Source organism: Rosa rugosa, chromosome 7 (genome assembly GCF_958449725.1).
Source record: "Rosa rugosa chromosome 7, drRosRugo1.1, whole genome shotgun sequence".
NCBI classification, from domain to species: domain Eukaryota; kingdom Viridiplantae; phylum Streptophyta; class Magnoliopsida; order Rosales; family Rosaceae; genus Rosa; species Rosa rugosa.
Genome location: NC_084826.1, coordinates 6,742,757 through 6,764,397, shown reverse-complemented (window position 1 = coordinate 6,764,397; position 21,641 = coordinate 6,742,757). Strand labels below are relative to the sequence as shown.

The following is a 21,641-nucleotide window of genomic DNA, read 5'->3' as shown; positions in this document are numbered from 1 at the left end:
ACCCCCTTTTCCTGATTCTACTACATTATCTTCATCAGCTGCTGTCATCTCAATATCCATCTTTTCGGGTACAGTTCCTCCATTATCAATTGTTTCCTGGACTTGTCCAGATTCCACAGAATGAAAAGAATTATCTTGCCCACTATTCTCAGTTTTTCGAGCACTATCTGAACCATAAATTGCTATATCCTCTCCAGTATCCTCCTTTTCCTTGGGAGGAGCAGAAAATCACCACTGTGAAGCTAAAAGCAAAGAAAGCAAACTACATTACTCACAAACTAGAATTTCACCACTGTTTTGTTCTAAAGCTTTAATCTTTATCGCAAAAATTCGAAGCAATACAGAATGAACATAATTAGGGGCTGAAATTAGGGAATTTGGAAAGCTCCATACCTGGTTTGGAATCAGAGAAGACGAAGGCTTGAAATCGTGGCCTGATGATCGTATAAGTACCATATGAAATTTGGTGATTTATCGTATACCACCGGTTTCGAAAATCCCTCCCTCTTTGATCAAAAGAGGATCTATCAAAGCAATTGAAGACCAGTCATCGGCAAGTTTCTGACTTTGAAACACGAAGGTGATCCAGCCTCTCTCCATGGCGGCCGTCGCTTGCTCTCCGTCCAAACCCACACCGTCTCTTCGAGCTCCCAAACGAAGTCGTAGAAGAAGCAACTGATGAACTCTGGGTGGCTTTAGTTTCCATTGGGTGTTTATTAAGTGAAGAAATCAATCTGCAAATGTTACTCCAATGATCTGTACGGGGAGAAAAGCAGCGGATTCCGGCCAAAGAAGCAGAGTGCGGCAGAGCCAGAGCGAGAGAGAGAGAGATTGGTTGAGAAATTCAATTTAAAAAGAAAAAAAAGAAAAAAAAAAAAGAAGAGGTCATTTTGGTCTTTTACCTCTTTTTTTTTATCTCCACGTACTTGTCACGTCATCAATTTGACGGGGCCGTCACAGAAATTGTACGGAGGTACCTCGTTGATATCAATATAAGAATTTGGGTATCACATTGGTACGTTTGAGAGTTTGGGTATCAAATTGGCCTTGGCATAATAGTTTGGGGAGGGTAGCTAAATTTTTCTCTATGGTAAATGACAAGCTGTCTCTCACCGACTATCTATGAAAAGTCTTAAAAATAAATTATTTTTATACACAATTCTTAGCTAGCACCCAAATTCCAAGTCAATATTAGTACCATGTTTGTTGCAAAAATGGAAATCAGTTACCATGCTTTGCTTTTTGAATCACATGTCATGCTTCGTCTTTTGAGATCCATTGTCATGATTTGTTTTGATATTAAGGTTGATGAGGGTATAAAGTTGTACATGCCTAATAGGAGGATTCTCTACACGGCTTGAACACTGAAAACACTTGGAGCCCAAGCAAACCAGCGCAGACACAATTTTCATATCTGCCTATTTGACATTTGTCAAGTAATCCAACTCTATAAATCAAGACACCTTCATCTTCATCTCTCGTCCCATCACTTGAATTCAGAAATTCACAGTCACATTTCCAATGTATCCTCTCAATTTCAAAGACATGCCCACCTCGGCTTCGTCCTTGTTTTCGGCCTATGCCTCATTGGCGGCATTCATCATGTTGGTCCGCTCCATAATGGACCAACTCTTCCCTCATGAGTTGCGTTCATACATTTACTCGATCTTCAACAAATTCTTCTACACCCCTCGATCTTTGGACATGACAATCATTATTGATGAGAAGTGTGGCTACATCAGCAATCAAGTTTATGAAGCAGCGGAAGTCTACCTCCGAACCAAGATTAGTGATTTAAATGAGCGTCTCCGAGTGAGCAAAACACCAGGGCAGAAGACTCTCAACATTGCGGTTGACAAAGACCAAGAAATCATTGATTTCTTTGATGGCATTAAACTTAGGTGGTGTTTTGTGTGCGCCGAAGACAAGAAAGGTGGTTCTGGTAATAATGAGAAGCATCAGTTTGAGCTGACTTTCAACAAGAAGCACAGGGCCAAGGTGATAGACTCGTACATGCAACATGTGTTGGCTCGGGCCGATGCAATTAGACAAGAGGAAAAGGTTCTCAAGCTTGATTCCCAGTATTCGGGTTCAATAGATCTCGAGCACCCTTCAACTTTTGACACATTGGCTATGGACCCCGAGCTTAAGAGGACAATTATCGAGGATTTGGATAGGTTTGTGAGGAGGAAAGAGTTTTATAGGAAGATTGGCAAGGCTTGGAAAAGAGGGTATTTGTTGTATGGTCCACCCGGTACTGGCAAATCAAGTTTGATTGCAGCCATGGCTAATTATCTCAAGTTTGATGTATATGATTTGGAGCTTACTAGTATTTATGACAACTCAGAATTGAGGAGGATAATGCTGTCTACTTCAAATCGTTCTATTTTGGTCATTGAGGATATTGATTGCACCGTGGACATACAAAACAGAGAATCAGAGGAGGGCAATAATGAACAATCTAACACCAGGTTAACACTCTCGGGACTATTGAACTTTATAGATGGTCTGTGGTCGAGCTGTGGTGACGAGAGAATTATTGTGTTCACCACCAACAACAAGGATAAACTAGACCCTGCATTGTTGCGTCCTGGTCGAATGGATGTGCACATTCACATGTCGTATTGCACCCCGAGCGGGTTCAGAGTCTTAGCCTCTAACTACCTTGGCATTCATGAAAGCAACCCTCATCGCCTCTCTGGAGAAATTGAAGGTTTAATAGAGAGCACCGAGGTGATCCCTGCTGAAGTTGCAGAGGAGCTAATGAAGAGTGATGATGCTGATGTTGCTCTTGAAGGACTTGTCTGTTTCCTCAAAAGAAAGAAATCCGAGAGCAGTAAAATCAAAGGCGAGGGGACTAACAACATTGAGATTGAAGAAACAGATGAAGATGCAAAGAAAAAACAGAGCTGATCAGTAACCTAGTAATCAACTTTGCATCTTCCCGTTTTGAATTTTTGAGTCTTAATTAGATAAGTTAGATAACCATAACCCCTTTCTGATATCAGATATATTGCTTTGAATCTCATTTCCGCTATGATTCGGATGCAATCCTAGATTAGGTGGTCTCCTTTTTGTTGGGCCTTGTGAGTTGTGACTATTGTAATCTTCTAGCTTGATTATAAATTTGTAACAATTGCAGAAAAAGAGAAAATATGTGTATAAATATGTTAATGAGCATTTGTTGGGTCAATTTTGATTTGATAGTTTACAACTTTACATATTATTTTTAAATATGAGTTTTTTTTATGTGATTTTCAAATATGAGTTTTTCGAGAGAAATTACAAAGAGTTCAGTGTACTTTGCTTGTTTGGGTCTACAATAAATGGAACTAGTTAAGCACTTAAGCCCCAATCACATCCTTTAACAGTATTTACCTTATCTCTACTACTATAAATGGAGGCCATCTTTTGGTGTCAAAGGGCTTCACCAAATTTTGAAGTACCTATAATACCCTTCAATAACATATTTATCAAATTAAGTTAATAGAATATAAATAGATAAAAGTGTAATTAGCCAAACTACCATTATTTTATGTCTAAAAAATAAATAACAACTATTCTTTTTAGTCGATCTATTTTCCATTAACATCATAATATCACCCGCGATAAACGCGGGTACATTGCTAGTACCACTAATAGTAAAATGATCGATAAATCTGTTTTCTCTTGTTTGCTCAACGATTGTCTCTTTCTTTTGCGAATAAATTTCACTTTGTCCAAAATATTGTTTGCTCAATTTTTTCATAAACTGATAAATTAGAGAAGGGAAAATGAGAAATAAAACTCTCCGCCAAAGAAAAATACACTTTTCCTATTTGGCAAAAAAAAAAAAAAAATTTCAAGTAAATCCAGAATATGTGTCTGGCCCAAACTAGAGGTTACTTGCTCTAGTTGAAATAGGGTTTATATTAGAGATATTCTCGGAGAATCTTAGGAGATATCTAATCAATGTATGATTATGTTTCCATGTACAACTCTATCTCTATGCTTGTAATCCTCTATATAAAGAGGCCCATATTATCAATGAAAGTACGACTCAATTCTCTCCCAATTCAGTTTTCCTTAAACACGTTTTCAGCACGAAGCCCTAACCTTGAAACAAATAGCCAAACCCTGATTCAAGAAGCTAAAAACCTTGAATCCGAATACAAAACCTTGAAGCCTTTTCTGCCTCCACCTCACACCTTGAAGCATTCGATCCCAGGAGTCCAGAACCGGCGGCGCCACCCCAAGAACCGGCCGGAAACCTACCGAACCGGCCATCGGAAGCTCCATCCAACCCGCAACAAATATTCCATCGGTTCACCATCTTCCGGCCATCCAATTTCAACCAAATTGTGTCACCAGATACCTCTCAATCAGAAGATTCAGGAACCGGAAGAAAAGCACAAAAACTGGCCTAAAAGTGAGTGAACCAGAAGACTGAACCTTCTGGCAGAAAACCGGCAGAAGGAAAAGAAAAGAAGGAAAAAAAAAAAAAGGAAAGGAAAAGAAGCCCAACCCCAAGGCAGAGGCCCACTGATGCAGACCCACGCCACATCATCACCCGGACCCGCGCCAAGTCAGCAAGAGGGACCACGACACGCCAGCATCCGGACTCGCGCCACGTCATCAAAGGGGACCCACGCCATGTCAGCAAGGGGGACCCACTGCCACGTCAGCTCCCAGGTCAACGTCAGTCAACGCCGGTCAACCACTTTCCGGTGACTTTTTCCGGCCAACTTTTCCGGCGACCTATTTCGAGGTATTTTTTTTTTCTAAAAGTTCCCGTTTTTTTAGAGTTTTTACATTTAATTTCTCTTCTTTTTCGGGGACTTGCAACCTCCCTTCTTCTACCCCCCTTTCTTTATCATAGGGGAGACCAAATTAAGCCGAACTGTGGGGGTTCGTGCTCACTCCAAGCTTGGAGCTTGTAGAGTCCTCCAAACTTAGAGTTTGTTGAGATAAAACGATTGACCGCAAACATCATTGTTTCGATCTAATCCAACCCCTCTTGGAATCGAATTTCTTGGAAGAGACTACGCTCGGAAATTCCTAATTTCTTGGAAGCGACTACGCTCAGAAATTTTATTTGTTTTTGTGGTAGCCTTTTTTCGCTCCGAAACTAACCCTAATTTCTTGTTCTCTTTCAGGATGAGTAACCTGAACAAATTGGACTTTGCTCCATTGGGAACAACTGGCTCTGAATATCACATTTGGGTTCGTGATGTCTGCCAGCATCTCAAGGCCGATGGAATCCTGGATACGATTCTCGAGCCTAGCCAGGACGTGCTAACTGTTGAGCAAGATCAAGCTTTGGAAGCAAATAGAGCAGCCTTAGAGGCAAATAAGGCGAAAGCCATCATCCTAATGACTCGTCATATGAATGATTCGCTCTAGTACGAGTGTATGAATGAAGAAGACCCCAGAAGGCTGTGGGTCTCACTCGAAGAAAGATTTGGCAATGTCCGTGACTCCCTGCTTCCTGACCTAGAAGTGAGATGGCATAGCCTCCGCTTCTGTGATTTCAAGTCAGTTCTTGACTACAACTCGGAAGCACTTCGCATTAAATCCTTAATGGAATTCTGTGGTAAAGAGATCACAAATGCGATGTTGATTGAGAAGACTCTCTCTACCTTTCCCGTCTCTGCATTGATGGTTGCTAAGAACTATCGAATCGATGTTACTGCAGGACGGATCACAAGGTTTCATGAGCTTATTGGAGCTATGAATGTCGCTGAAAAGCATGAAAACATCCTTGTGAAGAACTATAAATTGAGATCCATGGAAATAGAGCACATTCCGGAATTCAATTATAGTCGCGCTTCTAAGAGAGGGCGCCAAGAGCGAAACCCTAATCTTACGGATACTTCTGGACGTTCTGGTCCATATAATCGCTCTACTTGGGAAGGTAACCGCCAAAATAGGCGAACACGGAACCGAAGATCGAGGTAAACGTGGAAAGAGAGAGGGAGGCAACGCCTCTGGCCATGTTGGTGGCGCCACCAACACTAAGAGCCATCTAAATGACGCTTTCAAAGCGCCTCAATCAATGGAGTTCGAGCAAAGAGATGTATGTTCTCGATGTGGAGTGTCTGATCATTGGGCACACATTTGTAGAGCTCGTGAAGAACTTGTCACCGCCTACAAAGCATATTGTGAAGCAAGAGAAGCTCACTATGTGGAACAAGAAGATCAAGAAGATGATCTAGAGTGAAGGGTTGAAGACTATAAATCTGGCTGGGATCAATAGATCGCCAATTCTGTTTAAGTCTTTATTTTTTCCAAGAGATGTAATAGGCAATTGCCATATATTTTTGTAGTAAATGCCAATGGTTTAGTCTTTCATCAAAGTAGGCTCACCCAAAGTAAGTGTGATGTCTAGGAAGGTTATGAGATTAGTGGTACTTAAGCGAGCCTTGCTCCACCAACATCTCTCTACTCACCTGGTCACATTTATTTTGGAATTACTGAAAGAAGTTAGACGACTACCATTGTTTTGCATTAGCTAGCATTTTGGATTAGATTTTCTTTGGTCAAAAAGACAATGATGTAACTTTGTTGGCTTATGAATAAAATTTCGAGTTATTTATGACTCAATTTTGATTTTGAGTATATGACTTTTGTGACTACGATGGCAAGGCCATCAGTATTAATTCAAGGACATAGAATAGCCCAAGTTCCATTTGCCAAATGGCACCTTAATTATTGTCACAGAAACTCTCTACGCTCCTAGGGCCAATCGCACCTATGAATGGCCAACGGATTCCATGCGAAAACGCATGTAGCAAACGGAAATGAGTTCCTTTGCAATACCTCTAATGATTGCGAACAAAGGCACATCTTAGAGAAGTTTATGTGTCTCTCTAGTGGACTCTATGTCACTATTCGAGCTATAAAATCCAATAAAGTTATGAGAGAATATCTCTTGGATTTAGACACATATTGGCTTTGTCACGACAAGATAGGTCATCATGATCATGATATGATGATCCGTCTACTAAAGACTTCACATGGACATCTTTTCTATCGAGCGAAATGAAGCATGAATCAAAAGTTGATTTCTGAACTAAGTGTGACCGACGCTGCTGCCTAGGGCACCGCTTCCGTCCACCACCAGCCTAGGGCTTGCATAGTCCCAATCCATGACACCATGGATAGCGTCCATCATAGTAATGGCGTCCCAGGTGATGCTGCAATCACCAACTTGCTTCAAATAGCGTTTCAGACACTCAGGCCCAACCAAAATCCTCATTGGTTGCTTTTAAAGCCTCTCGCTTGATTTACAAAGCATATTCCTTAGGGAAATTAGGACTGAGACCGTCCTATGAAAAGGATATAAAAATACTCATTATGTTCTTACATAGAATCAATGGGGATTCTGTGGACTAGTTCAACCAATTTACGGACGTTTAAATATCTCATGATATTGGTTGATACGCAAACACGCTGGTCACGTGTTGTGCCATTGTCCACCTGTAAATGCTGCTTATGCTACACTTCTAGCACATATCATTTGACAACGGGCTCACTCCCCGGATCATCCTCTTCCCTCAATTGGACTTGACAATGCTAGAGAGTTTACATCGAAGACTTTCGATGGTTATTGCATTGGGACTAATGTTGGACATTATATTCCCATAAGCTCACTCCCCGGATCATCCTCTCGCGGAAACGACTACGATGGTAGTCCGGACATTGGTAATGCGCACTAATTTTCTTATATCCGCTTGGGGTGATGCAATATCGCATGCAGCTATGCTAATTTGTCTACGACCCACCGCCACTCAACCTACCTCTGCGTTACAGCTAGTGACTGGGTACAAGTATCGTACTAACGCATATTTGAGTGTGCCTTTATGTGCCAATTGCACCGCCACAGCGCTCTATAATGGGTCCTTACAGACGAATGGGCAACTCAGTTGGATTTGAGACTCCAACAATCGTCCGCCACTTTATGCCCTTGCTAGGCGATCTCCTTACCACTAGATTTGCGGATGTCACTTTGATGAGACAGTCTTCCCATCGTTAGGGGGAGATAAGAAAACAGATGTTCAGCAAGAACGACAGGAATTGTCGTGGCCTGTCCCTACTATGTCTTATCTCGATCCCCAATAAAGTGACGAGATCACACAAATATGCTGCAAACATGCCTGCAAGGAAGGACGTTCCTACGAGAGGACGTAGCGCCACCCTACATGGAAGTAGGCATGGCGCCAACGCCAAAGAGAGTGGCACTCTGGCGTTACAGGCCATGGCCCCAGCTAGGATGCGTGGGAGGCCAGTGAGTTCGAAGGATACTTTGGCACATTTCAATCCTTTGATCATTAAGACTCAAAATCCGTCTCATGAGAATCTTCCGGGTTCTGGTTATCGTTAGGGGACGCCTCAACGTCAGAACTTATTCTTGAGAATATAGAGCTCTATGAAAATTACACTAGTGTACATGAGACGTGGGATAGAAACTCCATCATAATTGATGATGTAGTCACGCACTTCATTGCGCATGAGTTTGTTGAGTCCGATGATATCGAACCACGCTCCGTTGATGAATGAATGCCAACGTAGAGAGATTTGGCCTAAATGGAAAGCTGCGATCCAGGTTAAGTTGGATTCTCTAACGAAGAGGAAGGTTTTTGAGCCAGTGATGCCAACACCTCCTAACATAAAACCTATTGACTAATGGGTCTTCGTTAGAAAGCGTGATGAGAAAAAGAGATGGCAATCTGGCCTTATGGCGCAAGGCTTCTCACAAAACGCCCTGTAATCGACTACGATGAGACATATTCTCTCGTAATGGATGTCATTGCACTCCACTACCTTGTCAGTTTGGTAGTTTCCGAATAACTGATTATGCAGCTTACAAATGTGGTCACTACGTATCTCTATGGGGATCTAGATACGGAATATACATGAAGGTTCATGGTGAACTTCATTTACCCAAGTCAAGTGGCTCTAGACCACGGAGTGAGTTTACAAAGAAGTTGAAACGCTCACTAAAATGACTACTTGATTAGGAAGGGATATGCCCACGCGTTTCCATAACAAGTTTCGGATTCTATCGCGGTTCATGTTAGACATGATCTTCATTAGAAGCCCTTAAAGAGTTAAGGGAAACTGCTGAACACTTGAAATCCGAGTTTGAGATGAAGGATTTTGGGAGAACACGATTATGTCTCGGTTTGGAACTTGAGCATCGTGTCGATAGATGCTTAGGCATTTTGACAAGGTCAAGCCTTCAAGCACCCTCATGATCGTCTGTAGTCTTGATCCTAAAAAGGATCCTCTTCGTCGAAAGGATGATGACGAAGATATGCTAGAGGCAGGAGTGCCTTACTTGAGTACAATAGGCGCATTATGTACTTAGCTCAATGCACAAGACCGGACATCTCATTTGCCATGAACTTGTTAGCTAGATATAGCTCTGCGCCAACGAGACGACATTGGATTGGTGTAAAATATATCTTTGGATACTTGAGATGTATGATTGATATGAGCTTGTTCTATCCCTACAAAGAGATGATGGATTCGGACCCATCACACACCAGGAACGCCGCCAACACTAGCCTGCGTCCACTATCCCTATCCCAAAACGACATGTGTTTTGGAAGGTTTTGCTGATGTTAGGTATCTCTCTGACCCACACAAAGGTCATTCCCAAAATGGTTAAGTGTTCACCATGGGTAAGGACCGTGATATCTTGGAGGTCTACAGAAATAGACCACAATCGCTATATCTTCGAACAATGCAGAGATTATTGCTCTTCATAAAGTGGTTCGTGAATGTATATGGATTGGATCCATAATTACGCATGTTCGAAACAATTGTGGTTTGAAGTCTACCATAGATGAGCCTACGAGCATTTAAGATAATGCTGCTTGTTTTGAATAAAGAAGCAAATGCTACATCAAAAGCGATAACACCAAGCATAATCAGCAACAACAGACTCTCCTCAAGATCAAAGTGAACTAGGTTCAATCTGAGGACAATATGGCAGACTTGCTCATTAAGTCATTGCCTAAATTCCACTTTCGAGAAACATGTTGGTAGCATCTTTTGCGGAAGTTATCCGAACTCCCATGACCGTTGTCATCAGGGGGAGATGCAGACATCAGGGAGAGATGTCTACATGTATGGTCTCGAAACGTGAAGGGTGTGTTGCGCTCTTTTTCCCCTTCGACTGAGGTTATTTTTGTCCCACAGGGTTTTTGTTACTCGGCAAGGTTTTAATGAGGCAACGAGAGGAGCACCACGTTTGGGCGACACAAGGGGGAGTGTTCAAGTAAATCTAGAATATGTGTCTGGCCCAAACTCGAGGTTCGAGGTTACTTAGTAAATATAGTTTATATTAGAGATATTCTCGGAGAATCTTAGGAGATATCCAATCAATGTATGATTATGTTTCCATGTACAACTCTATCTCTATACTTGTAATTCTCTATATAAAGAGGCCCCTATATCAATGAAAGTACGACTCAATTCTCTCCCGATTCAATTTTCCTTAAACAATAATATATATATACACACACACTTTCCCGCCATTTTCATCAGTTTAAAATTTTTAATTTTTATTTAAATGTTTAAATAGCTTCCCAAAATTCTTTTGTTTCCATTTGACTTTGCTCAATTTTGCATTGCCTCTTGGTGTCAAGAAGACAAGGAAACCGGTTCTTCGTTGCTCTCGTCGCTAGTTCTCCACCAGGCACATCTTAATTCCTCCCATCACCCATTCTATCAATACATCCAATTTCAATTTGACAGCTCCATTTTTAGGGTTTAGGTTCTCCCCCAATCTGTAATCAAGAACTAGTCTTTGTTTCGCTGCTACAAGAAGTTGTTGAAAATTGTTTGCTCATGCTTCAAGTTTTGATCTTTCAGATTCTTTTGATTCAATTGCAGACGAATTCAACTGGGTTTGCCGAGTACTGAAACAATGCCGATCAGAAGCTCCTCCCAACCCAAGTCCAAGGTGAAGGTTACCAGCGCCGACATAGAGGCCGTAGAGAATGACGACGGCACCGGTCCGACCCCTCCTCTATACGAACAGGGCTGCAGGCTCATCTTCGTGGGCCCAATCGACCCCAAGGACTTGGCCGGACGAGACGGCTGTGAAGGAGGTGCTTATGGGAAGAAGGGGACCTGTGGTGAAAAGCCTATTCAACATTCTCTTTGGCAAGTAGATTGAATGCTTGTTGTGGATATTGGTTTTGCTACATGATAGATAATTGGGTTAGTGGTAGAAGTTAAAAGCTTTGAAATGAAATGGAAATGTTTTGGAGGTCCTAGTTTCTGTGTAACTGTGGCATGAGCTAAAGTAGTTGTACGTTGTTTAGTAGTTCTATGATTGACTAGTGTTGAAAATATTGAAATGTAATGGAATGTTAGAGCTTTTCTAGCTTATGCTGTGCAGCTATGAATTTGGATTTGCTAGTGATTAACAAGCTAGCTCTATGGCGATTAGTGTTATAATTGAAATGCAAGAGATTTGTTTATGATGTCTTATGTTCTGTTTTGTGGAAGTATGAATTGGGATATTGCTGTTATACACCAACATTGAACAGTTTAATGTTTGGATAGTGATACCACATTTACAACAGACTTCTAAATGAAGAAGTTACAGAGCTCATGGGTTTAAATGCCCTTGTTATGGAAGAGGTTGTCACAGCCTCTGAGCTGCCATATTTCATAAGTTAGCTAAAAGCTCTCTCATTTTCAATATTAACATTTGTGTTTGTTGTTGATGGATCTAACAGCAAGTAGTATTTGAATTAGGCCCGGCATCATATAAGGTCTGTAATATGTAGAATTGACAGGAAAGATTTATCGGCATGCTACAATTTTGTGTGAGAATAATTTAGGATTGTGATTCTGTTACGTACACTATCAACTGCATTAAGAAATGTTTATGGTTAAGCTTTTGTTGTGTGGAAATTTATGTGACATCCTAGCTGCTGTTTTCTCTTTACTTTTGTGTTGGTCAGTGTTAAAGTTCAGAACTTGAAATAAAAATTGAAATGTTTTTCCTATTGCTATTATTGTCTTGCTCATGTGCTGTCCTGAGTTTCAATTAGCAATATATTCCTATTTAGTTTCACTAATCTTTGGTGAGAATGAGTTGAATGATTCCCCCATCTATACAAATATTGTCTCAAATTCAAGTGGAAGAAGTTACAGAGCTCATGAGGTGGTTTAAGAGCCCTGTGGCTGTGGAAAAGGTTAAAAAAGCTCTCATTTTACTAGCTATTAGAACAAGTGCACAAGCTCTGGTTCTGCAGCTACACAAGCTGCAGTTGTGGGCTGTTATAACCCATGTTTAAGTATATGATTAAATAGGTTGTGTCTCAGCTTCCTTAATTTACTGTAAAAACCTTGTGCATTCCCATGTTTAAGTATGCTGTGATTGTGGAAGGCTATAGAGTTTCTCTTGCACAGGCCCTTAAAATTTTTGATGTGTAATAACTAATAACATTAGAAAATCTCATCAAAAAAGATAATCATTTGAAAAGTTTCATCGTCTCAGGACTCAATTACTTCTAGAAATGGCATTTCGATTGAGAATGGCCAACGTCGGAGATGGTTAAGGTTAAGGTAAATTAGCTAATAACATTTCGTGATTGGTTTTTATTTTTGGAGACTTAAGAGCATCTTTAGCAGACTTTCTATTATAGCTCCTTAGCTATTTTGGAGAGCATGTTTAGCTTTTTATCTATTTTAGCAGCTGCACCAGACTCCTAAGTGGCTCTCTATTATAATTTTTAGCTATCTCGCTCCTAAATATAGAGAGCGGGATGAGGCTCTCTATAATTTAAAACATTCATTTTAAGTTATTTTATGTAATTTATAAATACATTTAAACTATTTAATATTCATTTAAAAAATAATATAAATTCAAAACTAGCTAAAATAGAGAACATTGATGCAGACATAATTCTAAAGTGGCTAGCTAAAATGACTTTTTAGCTACTTTAGCTAAAATTTGACTCAAAAATGGCTAGCATTGCTAAAGATGCTCTAAGATTTTAGTTACTCTTAGCCATAAAATAAAAAATTAATAATAATAATAACTAATTGATTAATGACAGAATGCTACTAATCAAGTAATTAACTTTATGACAGTCGATACCATGTTGATACGGTGATCTTTATGACATTGAAGGCCGCTGGAAACGAAATCCCCAATTTGGCAGACAGACATGTCTTCCAGAATCCGAGATGCTCCAAGCAATCGTGAAAGCGAATTGACCGAGGCCGATAAGTCTCAAATCGTCCCCGAAAAAGATAAGCCTCATGGTAGCAAGGTCAGCGAATCAAAGCGTTCACCTGCTGAGCCTTCATCTGGTAGCAAGGTCAGAAATTCAAAGTACTCACCTACTGGGCCTTCACATGGTGCCAAGGCCGAAGAACCAAAGATTGCCACTTCTTCTCAACAGGGTGTTAACGATCTTTTTCGTGCCATCTATGGTGAAATCCCCTTTGAGCTTATAACAGTCGATACCATGTCTTACGGTGATCTTTATGACATTGAGGACGACGTTGAGGATAACTCTAGCTCTCCCGGTTGCAATGAAGAAGAGACGGAGTTTGGGTTTATCCCAGTTGACCGTTATGCTGCTCTAAGGCCCAAGCTTCAGATTGATACTTCGTATTGTGTAGCGGGTCCTCCTGGAGTTGATTGGTAATCTGGGTTTTGCTTTGGCCTCTTGTTTTGAGGAAAAAATTGCTGTATTGGTGACCTGTGGCAGATATTTAGCGTTTGTGAGGATAGTATTTTGGGTTTGCTGTGGCTGTGTTTGAGTCTTTGAGTTAGTGTTGTATTTTATTCATACTCTGTGACTATTATCAGTACAAGAAAATTCTCGTTATTTTTTTTTTTTTTTTGCGATGAGTGATAACAGAAGAGCAACCTCTCTAACACTCCAATTTATTAAGTCAAAAAAATGCGAATGACAATGGAGGGGGACCTAACCAAAACCTCCATAATAAACAAGCAAAACAAACAAGTCAACAAAATCTAAATTGTGGAAGATCCACAACATCACTCTCATAGAACAACAAGAGAAATGAATGAGGCATATCCCACCATACTTGCTTCGACAAAGATGTTCCATGAAAATTCTCGTTATTTAGATATTTTGTATATACTAGAAACGGTTATGCAAAAAAAAAAAAAGTAATTAACTTATTAACCTTACCTCTTTCTCATAGTTACTAATTAAACACAACTCCACTAATCCAGGATTAGCATGTATAAAACACAGTAACAGTAGCTAGCACCCACTAATGCCCACCAGTCTTGGAGCCTAGCTACGTAAGCTCAATCCCAACACCCCAAAATAGTTGCAACACTGATAGCTCTCAGCATTCAACAATGGCAAGCAACACATTGCGATTGCTATCTCGGGCCTTTCGTCCTCCTTTTACCCATCAGACTAGGGTTCTTAACCCCAATTTCTCTAGGCTCTTCTGGTCCAGACCCAAGCGTACCTTCTATTTAACCGACTCAGAAGAACTAGACGACCCCAACAGCCCCATCAAGACCACAACAATCAATATCAACAGCCCCCACTTCACCAACATAGTCCTCCAGCAGCCTCTGCCTCTTCCTTATTATGGCGCTAGCATCATCGCCTCCAGGCCCACCATCGTCGCCTAGCCCGGAGACCCCGAAGATATCGCCCAAGTTTACGAGAAGGTGAACACCCTTGAAGGCGTCATCAAGTTCTCGCTGAGAATGATGGACCATTTGATGACAGAGGGGTACTTTCAGGAGGCCAAGGAGTTTATGGCTCATGTCAAGAATGGGTATGTACCCATGATTCTCACCTTGACCGGAATGATGGAGGAATATGCCGACGCCGGCAGGACCAAGGATGCTCTCATTGTGTACAGGATGATGGAAGATAACAAATGTGCCGCCAACAGGCCCAATGCTTACACTTACAGTGTTATCATCAAGGCACTGGTTAAGGACAAAGACCCGGATTTTCTTGGTGTTGCAAAGGAGTGTGTGATGGAGATGATGGGCAGGGGAATGCAGCCCAATGCTGGTACATACGTGGCGGTTTCTGAGGGGTTTGTTGAGAAGGAGAAGGCTGAGGAGGGCAGGGAGCTTGTGGAGGTGATGAAAGCTAAGGGCTTTGTGGCGGATAAGAAGGCAGTGAGAGAGGTTCTTAAAGGCCAAAGAGGAGTTTTGGTTGACAAGGTCATCAAGATGGTCTTTGGAGTCTTTGGTAAACGTTGGATGAAAGCCTTGATACTAGTGAAATCAAAAGCTAGCTAGTGCTTATGCTTCTGATGTGCTAACTTTTGTTGTGTGGGAATGAATTAGGATTGTGATTATGTTAGATTAACTATCACCTGAGTAGGAGATCTTAATTCTGATGTAACTTTTTTTGTTATGTGGAAATGTATGTGATGTCTTAGCTGCTTTTGTTTTCTGTGGGCAAGTAGATTGATCATTCCTTCTGTGTTGATCAGTGTTAAAGTTCAGAACTTTAAATGAGGATTCATTAACTTTCACTTGCTTTAATCTGTTGGGAGAATGAGTTGAACCATTCCCCAAGTCTATAGATACAATATTGACTCAGAGTTTAGGTGAAAAAGCTACATAACTCTTGAGGAGGTTTAGAAACTGTTGGTGACAATTTCGGCATCAACGAGTCAACGGAAGTTCCGTTGAAATCCAAGTGTAAAGTGGTGGGGTTGTTTTCTTCAAGTAGGCCTATCTTTTCCTTCGATTAGTTTGACTACGTGAGTAGCCCTGGTCGTCCACTTGTGACTGAAGGTATGCCCTGGTGGTCCTGTGCCTAGCCTTGGTCGTTCACCTCTTGTGACTGAATGTATGGCCTCGGGCTCCCTTCACCTGATGCTGGGCCTCCAAGCTACCTTGTTTGGTGAAACTGATAGTCTCGTCTCGGACTTCCTTCACCTGATGTTGGGATTCCTCCACCTGATGTTGGGCTTCCAAGCTCCTTTCTTGGGTGGAACAGATGGCCTCACGTCGAGCTTCCTCCACCTGATGTTGGGCTTCCAAGCTCCTTGTTGGGTGAAACTAATAGTCTCGTCTCGGACTTCCTCCACCTGATGTTGGGCTTCCAAGCTCCTTTCTTGGGTGGAACTGATGGCCTCACGTCGAGCTTCCTCCACCTGATGTTGGGCTTCCAAGCTCCTTGTTGGGTGAAACTAATAGTCTCGTCTCGGACTTCCTCCACCTGATGTTGGGCTTCCAAGCTCCTTTCTTGGGTGGAACTGATGGCCTCACGTCGGGTTTCCTCCACCTGATGTTGGGCTTCCAAGCTCCTTGTTGGGTGAAACTGATAGTCTCGTCTCGGACTTCCTCCACCTGATGTTGGGCTTCCAAGCTCCTTTCTTGGGTGGAACTGATGGCCTCACGTCGGGCTTCCTCCACCTGATGTTGGGCTTCCAAGCTCCTTCCTTGGGTGGAACTGATGGCCTCACGTCGGGCTTCCTCCACCTGATGTTGGGCTTCCAAGCTCCTTGTTGGGTGAAACTGATGGCCTGATGTTGGGCTTCCTCCACCTGATGTTGGGCTTCCAAGCTCCTTCCTTGGGTGGAACTGATGGCCTCACGTCGGGCTTCCTCCACCTGATGTTGGGCTTCCAAGCTCCTTTCTTGGGTGGAACTGATGGCCTCACGTCGGGCTTCCTCCACCTGATGTTGGGCTTCCACCACCTGATGTTGGGCTTCCAAGCTCCTTTCTTGGGTGGAACTGATGGCCTCACGTCGGGCTTCCTCCACCTGATGTTAGGCTTCCAAGCTCCTTGTTGGGTGAAACTGATAGTCTCGTCTCGGACTTCCTCCACCTGATGTTGGGCTTCCAAGCTCCTTTCTTGGGTGGAACTGATGGCCTCACGTCGGGCTTCCTCCACCTGATGTTGGGCTTCCAAGCTCCTTCCTTGGGTGGAACTGATGGCCTCACGTCGGGCTTCCTCCACCTGATGTTGGGCTTCCAAGCTCCTTTCTTGGGTGGAACTGATGGCCTCACGTCGGGCTTCCTCCACCTGATGTTGGGCTTCCACCACCTCGAGTTGGCGGAGCTCTATGGAAAGGACTATGCATTTTGGCATAGCTTTCGGAGAGAAGAGAAAGTTGAAGTTCCCCCTCAGCCTTGTGAAGGCTGGGTATTTATAGGAGAAGAGAGTTGACGTGGAAAGGGAAAGGCATGGCTCAATCCCATAAAATCGGGGTGTCAGCCTCTCACTCTCTGCCTACTGACACTCCGGGATGGGCTGACAGAGTTGGTACGTGACAGATGTCACCACCATGTGGTCCGATATGGTTGGTGAAGGGTCAGGGACATGTGTCGCCTATCCAAGCTTCCCTTTTCCTGGAATTACTCTTAGGCCATGCCTTATGTCGGAACTTGACACGTGGCATGGTTGGTGAGATTTTGCTTTGATTGGTGCTCCATGTCTCATCATGACGATTATATGTGCGTGAGCTTGGAGGTCGAGGCTTTAGCCTTGGAGCTCGTGGTCATGATCCTTAGAGGTCGAGGCTTCTAAGCTTAGGGGTCGAACTCTTGGTCTTGGGGGTTGAGACTCTTGGTTCCTTTGAACTGTGCTATTCTAGTAGTGAGGTCGTGATATGCTTTTGCCTTGCCATCCAAGATGGTGAGTCAATCACATGCTGACCGTCCAAGACTTAAGAGGTGGAGATCCAAGGTTGAAGACTTGGATTACCAAAGTGAGGCATCTCACTAGTCATGATTATTTCCATCTTAGGGTTATCTTTTCTTTCTCTATGAAAGGTTTAAGTGCGTCGAAAGGTCAGAGTCCTACGTGGACTCTTTGACATTTCAACGCGTACCACGTGGAATGGGTTGAAAAGTCAAAAGTAATTGTCGAACCAAATTATGACATCAACAGAAACACTATGTGATGCAAGAGGTTGCAACAACTTTCACTTCTAGCTGTTTGAACCAGTGCAGAAGCTTTTATTGAACATAGTAGTAGAGACACTATCAACTGGATTAGAGTCATGTTGAAGCTTTTGTTCTTGTGTGGAAATGTTCCCGGTTCCTAGCTGCTTTTGTTTTGTGGGAAAATAGATTGCATATTCCTTTTGTGTCAATCAATGTTAAAGTTCAGAAATTGAAATGAAATATATTTTTATTTGCTTATTGTTTTACTTTGTGTTGTGTAAGCATCAGTGAGTATTGCCATTTCTGTTTGTAAACTTTCATCAGTTTTAATATTTGGAGGAATGAGTTGAATAGTTCCCCATTTTATGCAATATTCACTCAAGAATTCAAATAAATAAGTTACAGAGCTCAGGAGGTTTATAAGCTCTATGGTTATGCAAGAGGTTAAAAAAGCTCTCATTTGTAGTTGTTTGAAACTTTGAATCAGTCCACCAGCTCTGTGTTTGTTCTGCAGATCAACAAACTGCAGTTGTGGCCATTGTTCTTTGTAATGTCTGGTTCTAGAAATACCATTGATAAGCCAATATTGTTTAATTCTTGAACACTCTCAAAAGACTAAATGATGTTTACTATTGATTCTTGTTTTAGGTTTAGGATTTATGCTTTCGGTTATTACTTGACCAGCGAAGAGGTCCAATATAGAAAACTGTCCTAGTTCATCCTGGAAAAGGGGCTCTATTTCTATTTTACCTTTTACCTTCCAGGAATAGGCTTTTCAAAGGCATTACTTCCTAGATTTGATAGATTCTTGAACTTTTATTACCAAATGTTGAACTTTTCATACTTGCTAGTATTTCCTTACCAAATCTTGCTCGGACTTTCTTGTGATTGATTTAGTACTTGCTCATTCGCTGAGTCTTAAGAGTCTATATAAAAAGGGGATCTCAATCAACAAAGGGAGAGAGCACAACTATTGAAACTTGCGACCATTGCACACCTACAACCTAACATTGAAACTCAGCTTGACGAAGTCTGCTTTGCACTCGGTCTTCTATTTGATACAAACTGAAATTAATTAACAATGGCAAGTACAAGCTCCTCCCGAAATATCAAGGCTACCATCGAGGTTAACAGCCCGCATGTGACTAATGTGGTGTTTTTTGATAGACCAACTCCTCATGTATGCAAACCTGGTGAAGAGACCATAATTAATCGGTGCCTGCCCAGGAGATCCAGAGGACCTGCCAGAAGTTTTCAATAAAGTATGAACACTGGCCAAGGCTTAATCAAGAGTTTCATTAAGATGGTCGACAACTTGTTTACAGACGGCTACAATGACTTGGCTACGGAGATTGTGAATAAGGTTACGGAAGAGATTGACATGCCCAAGGTGGTTATTGCTACTGGCATTATTGAAGAGTACACCGATGCCGGCAAGACCAAGGAAGCTCTCCATGTGTTTCGGATTTTTTCGGATTCGGGACATTGCAACCCTTACACTTAATAGTGTTATCATCAAGGCACTGGTTGCCGACTCGGACCCTAGTTTTCTTGAGGTTGCCAAGGAGTGTGAGAGTGTCTCATGGAGATGATGCATGGGCAAGGGACTGCAACCCAGTGCCAGCTCATACACTGCCGTGTATGAGGCGTTTTCTCTGCAAGAGAAAATGGAGGAGGCCAAGCAGTTTCTTGGGGAGATGAAAACCAAGGGGTTTGTGGCTGACAACAAGGCAATGAGGGCTATGAGACTGGTTCTTAAGGGCAAAGGAGCTGTGATCAAAAGCATCACCGACATTCTCTTCTCAGATGAGTTAGACGACTACTCAGACGATTCAGATGATGATGATGAAATACAGAACTACAGCGAAGAGATGGAATCGAGGTTCCCTCCGGATAGTTATTTATCTTTCAGCAAGAAACATGTCATCGAGGATGACCCAGAAAACCCCAAAGATTTGCAACAAGTCTTCTATAAGATGCGCAAAGGAAGACCTGTCATCAATATTTTCACCAAGATGATCATCATGCTAAAGTAAGATGGGTTCTTCTGCCAGGTCCAGGAGGTATTATCTGAGCTGGAATCGACTAACAAAATACCTGATGTAGTGACACACATATCTATGCCAAGGCCGATGAGGTCAAGGAGGTTCTCAAAGTGTTCATGCGCATGCTATCTCTTGGAGTCGCTCCCAACGCATACACTAACAGTGTTCGATCTCAACTTCTCATTAAGGCACTTGCAAAAGACCCCAATTTCCTTGGTGATGTCAAGATGTACACTCTAGAAATGATGGACAAGGGAATGCGGCCGAATGCCAGGACCTACACTGCCGTGTTCAAGGCCTTTGCCCGGCTGAAGGATTTCAAGGTGGAGAAGGGCAAAGAGTTTCTGAAGGAGTTGAAAGCATGGGGGTTTGTTCCTAACAAGAAGGTTGTTATGGAGGTTTTGAAGGGCAGAAAGGGACCTGTAGTTAAGACGGTCATCAACATTCTCTTTGCCAAGTAGATGTACTTCTCATTACATTTTTAGGTTAATACGTGCTAATAGTTTAAACCTGAAATCAAATCGTAAAGTTCCTGATCTCTATTCTGATGCAGTAGGCTTTGTGTTGTATGAAAATGTATCTCATAGCTGCTTTTGTGTTGTGTGGGCAATCTAATGGGGTTCCGTTCACTTTATACTCCAACTTTCAACTTGTTGTGACCCTAATTTCTGGGAGTGATTATAAAAACTTGTGAAACTGAGGAGCACCATATCTTCTTTGCTTATGCAATTACAAATTTAAATCAAGGTCATTCTCAAAAAAAAAAAAAAAAAAAAATGTTGAAGGAAAATCAAGTTTAGTGTGCCTTATCAAACTAGGAGTAGCAATAGGAGAGAAGGTTCTAGATTTCCCAATCCTACACGGATTGGTATTCCTTGTAACATTAGAACTAGTACTTTGTAATCCCTATATATAGGGCTCCTATTCTCAATAATAATACACATCTCTCTCTACAATTCTCTCTCAATTCTATTATCCTTAAACACGTTATCAGCACGAGCCCTAAACCACAAAAGCCAAAAAGCCAAAACCCGAAAAGAATTTCATATCGCCAAAACTGTCGCAGCCCCTAGCCCGTGCTAGCATCGCTGCAGCCTGCCCCGCGTGCGCCCCTGCGCCTACTGCTGCCCCGCGTGCGCCCCTGCGCACACTGCTGCTCCGAGCGCCCGTGCGCCTGCAACCTTGCACAGCAGCCCCCGCTGTCCTGCGAGCTGCTCCTGCAGCCACACGCCCCTGCGTCGCTGCCTGCTGCCCCCTACAGCTCTGCTGCTCCCTGCAGCACCTGTTGCGCCCGCTGCTACCTCCTGCGCGCCCATGCGCCTGCAGCTTTGCGTCTAGCAGCTGCCACCCCTGCAGCCTTACTGCACCTCTCGGCCCAGCTTCATCCTGCAGCCCCTGCTGCACATATAACTTGCTGCTGCACGCTGCTACTCAGATTGCTTCGCTCCATCACGCCTGCATCGACACGCGCGTGATCCAAAACCAACAAGTAAGTATCCAAAAGAGTAAGTTTTGAAGTTCCTAAAAATTTGAAATTTATATTTCTTCTTCTTTTCTCGGGGACTTGAAAACCTCCCTTCTTCTACATCCCACCTTTCTTATAACGTGGGTTCGATCATTGAAAAGCGGAATCGTGGGGATTCACGCAATTAACGAACTAAGAGCGTTCGTAAGACTTCGGACTAAGAGCGTCCGTAAGCATCGATTTAACGAACTAAGAGCGTTCGTAT

General features: G+C 42.4%; 3 protein-coding genes across 3 annotated transcripts; all 3 read left to right on the top strand.

Moving 5' to 3' along the window:
• The first annotated feature begins 1,470 nt into the window (after positions 1 to 1,470).
• LOC133721813 (AAA-ATPase At2g18193-like) lies at positions 1,471 to 3,037 on the top strand. Its single transcript, XM_062148547.1, has one exon. It carries the CDS (start codon positions 1,522 to 1,524, stop codon positions 2,911 to 2,913), a length of 1,392 nt encoding a protein of 463 aa, XP_062004531.1. The 5' UTR covers positions 1,471 to 1,521; the 3' UTR covers positions 2,914 to 3,037.
• An 11,691-nt stretch (positions 3,038 to 14,728) lies between these two features.
• On the top strand, positions 14,729 to 15,318 carry LOC133722733 (pentatricopeptide repeat-containing protein At5g39710-like). Its single transcript, XM_062149606.1, has 2 exons — positions 14,729 to 15,212; positions 15,311 to 15,318. The coding sequence occupies exons 1-2, from the start codon at positions 14,729 to 14,731 to the stop codon at positions 15,316 to 15,318; spliced, it is 492 nt and encodes a 163-aa protein (XP_062005590.1).
• A 4,143-nt stretch (positions 15,319 to 19,461) lies between these two features.
• LOC133722732 (pentatricopeptide repeat-containing protein At4g31850, chloroplastic-like) lies at positions 19,462 to 20,372 on the top strand. Its single transcript, XM_062149604.1, has 2 exons — positions 19,462 to 19,898; positions 19,973 to 20,372. The coding sequence occupies exons 1-2, from the start codon at positions 19,462 to 19,464 to the stop codon at positions 20,370 to 20,372; spliced, it is 837 nt and encodes a 278-aa protein (XP_062005588.1).
• Positions 20,373 to 21,641: the final 1,269 nt, after the last annotated feature.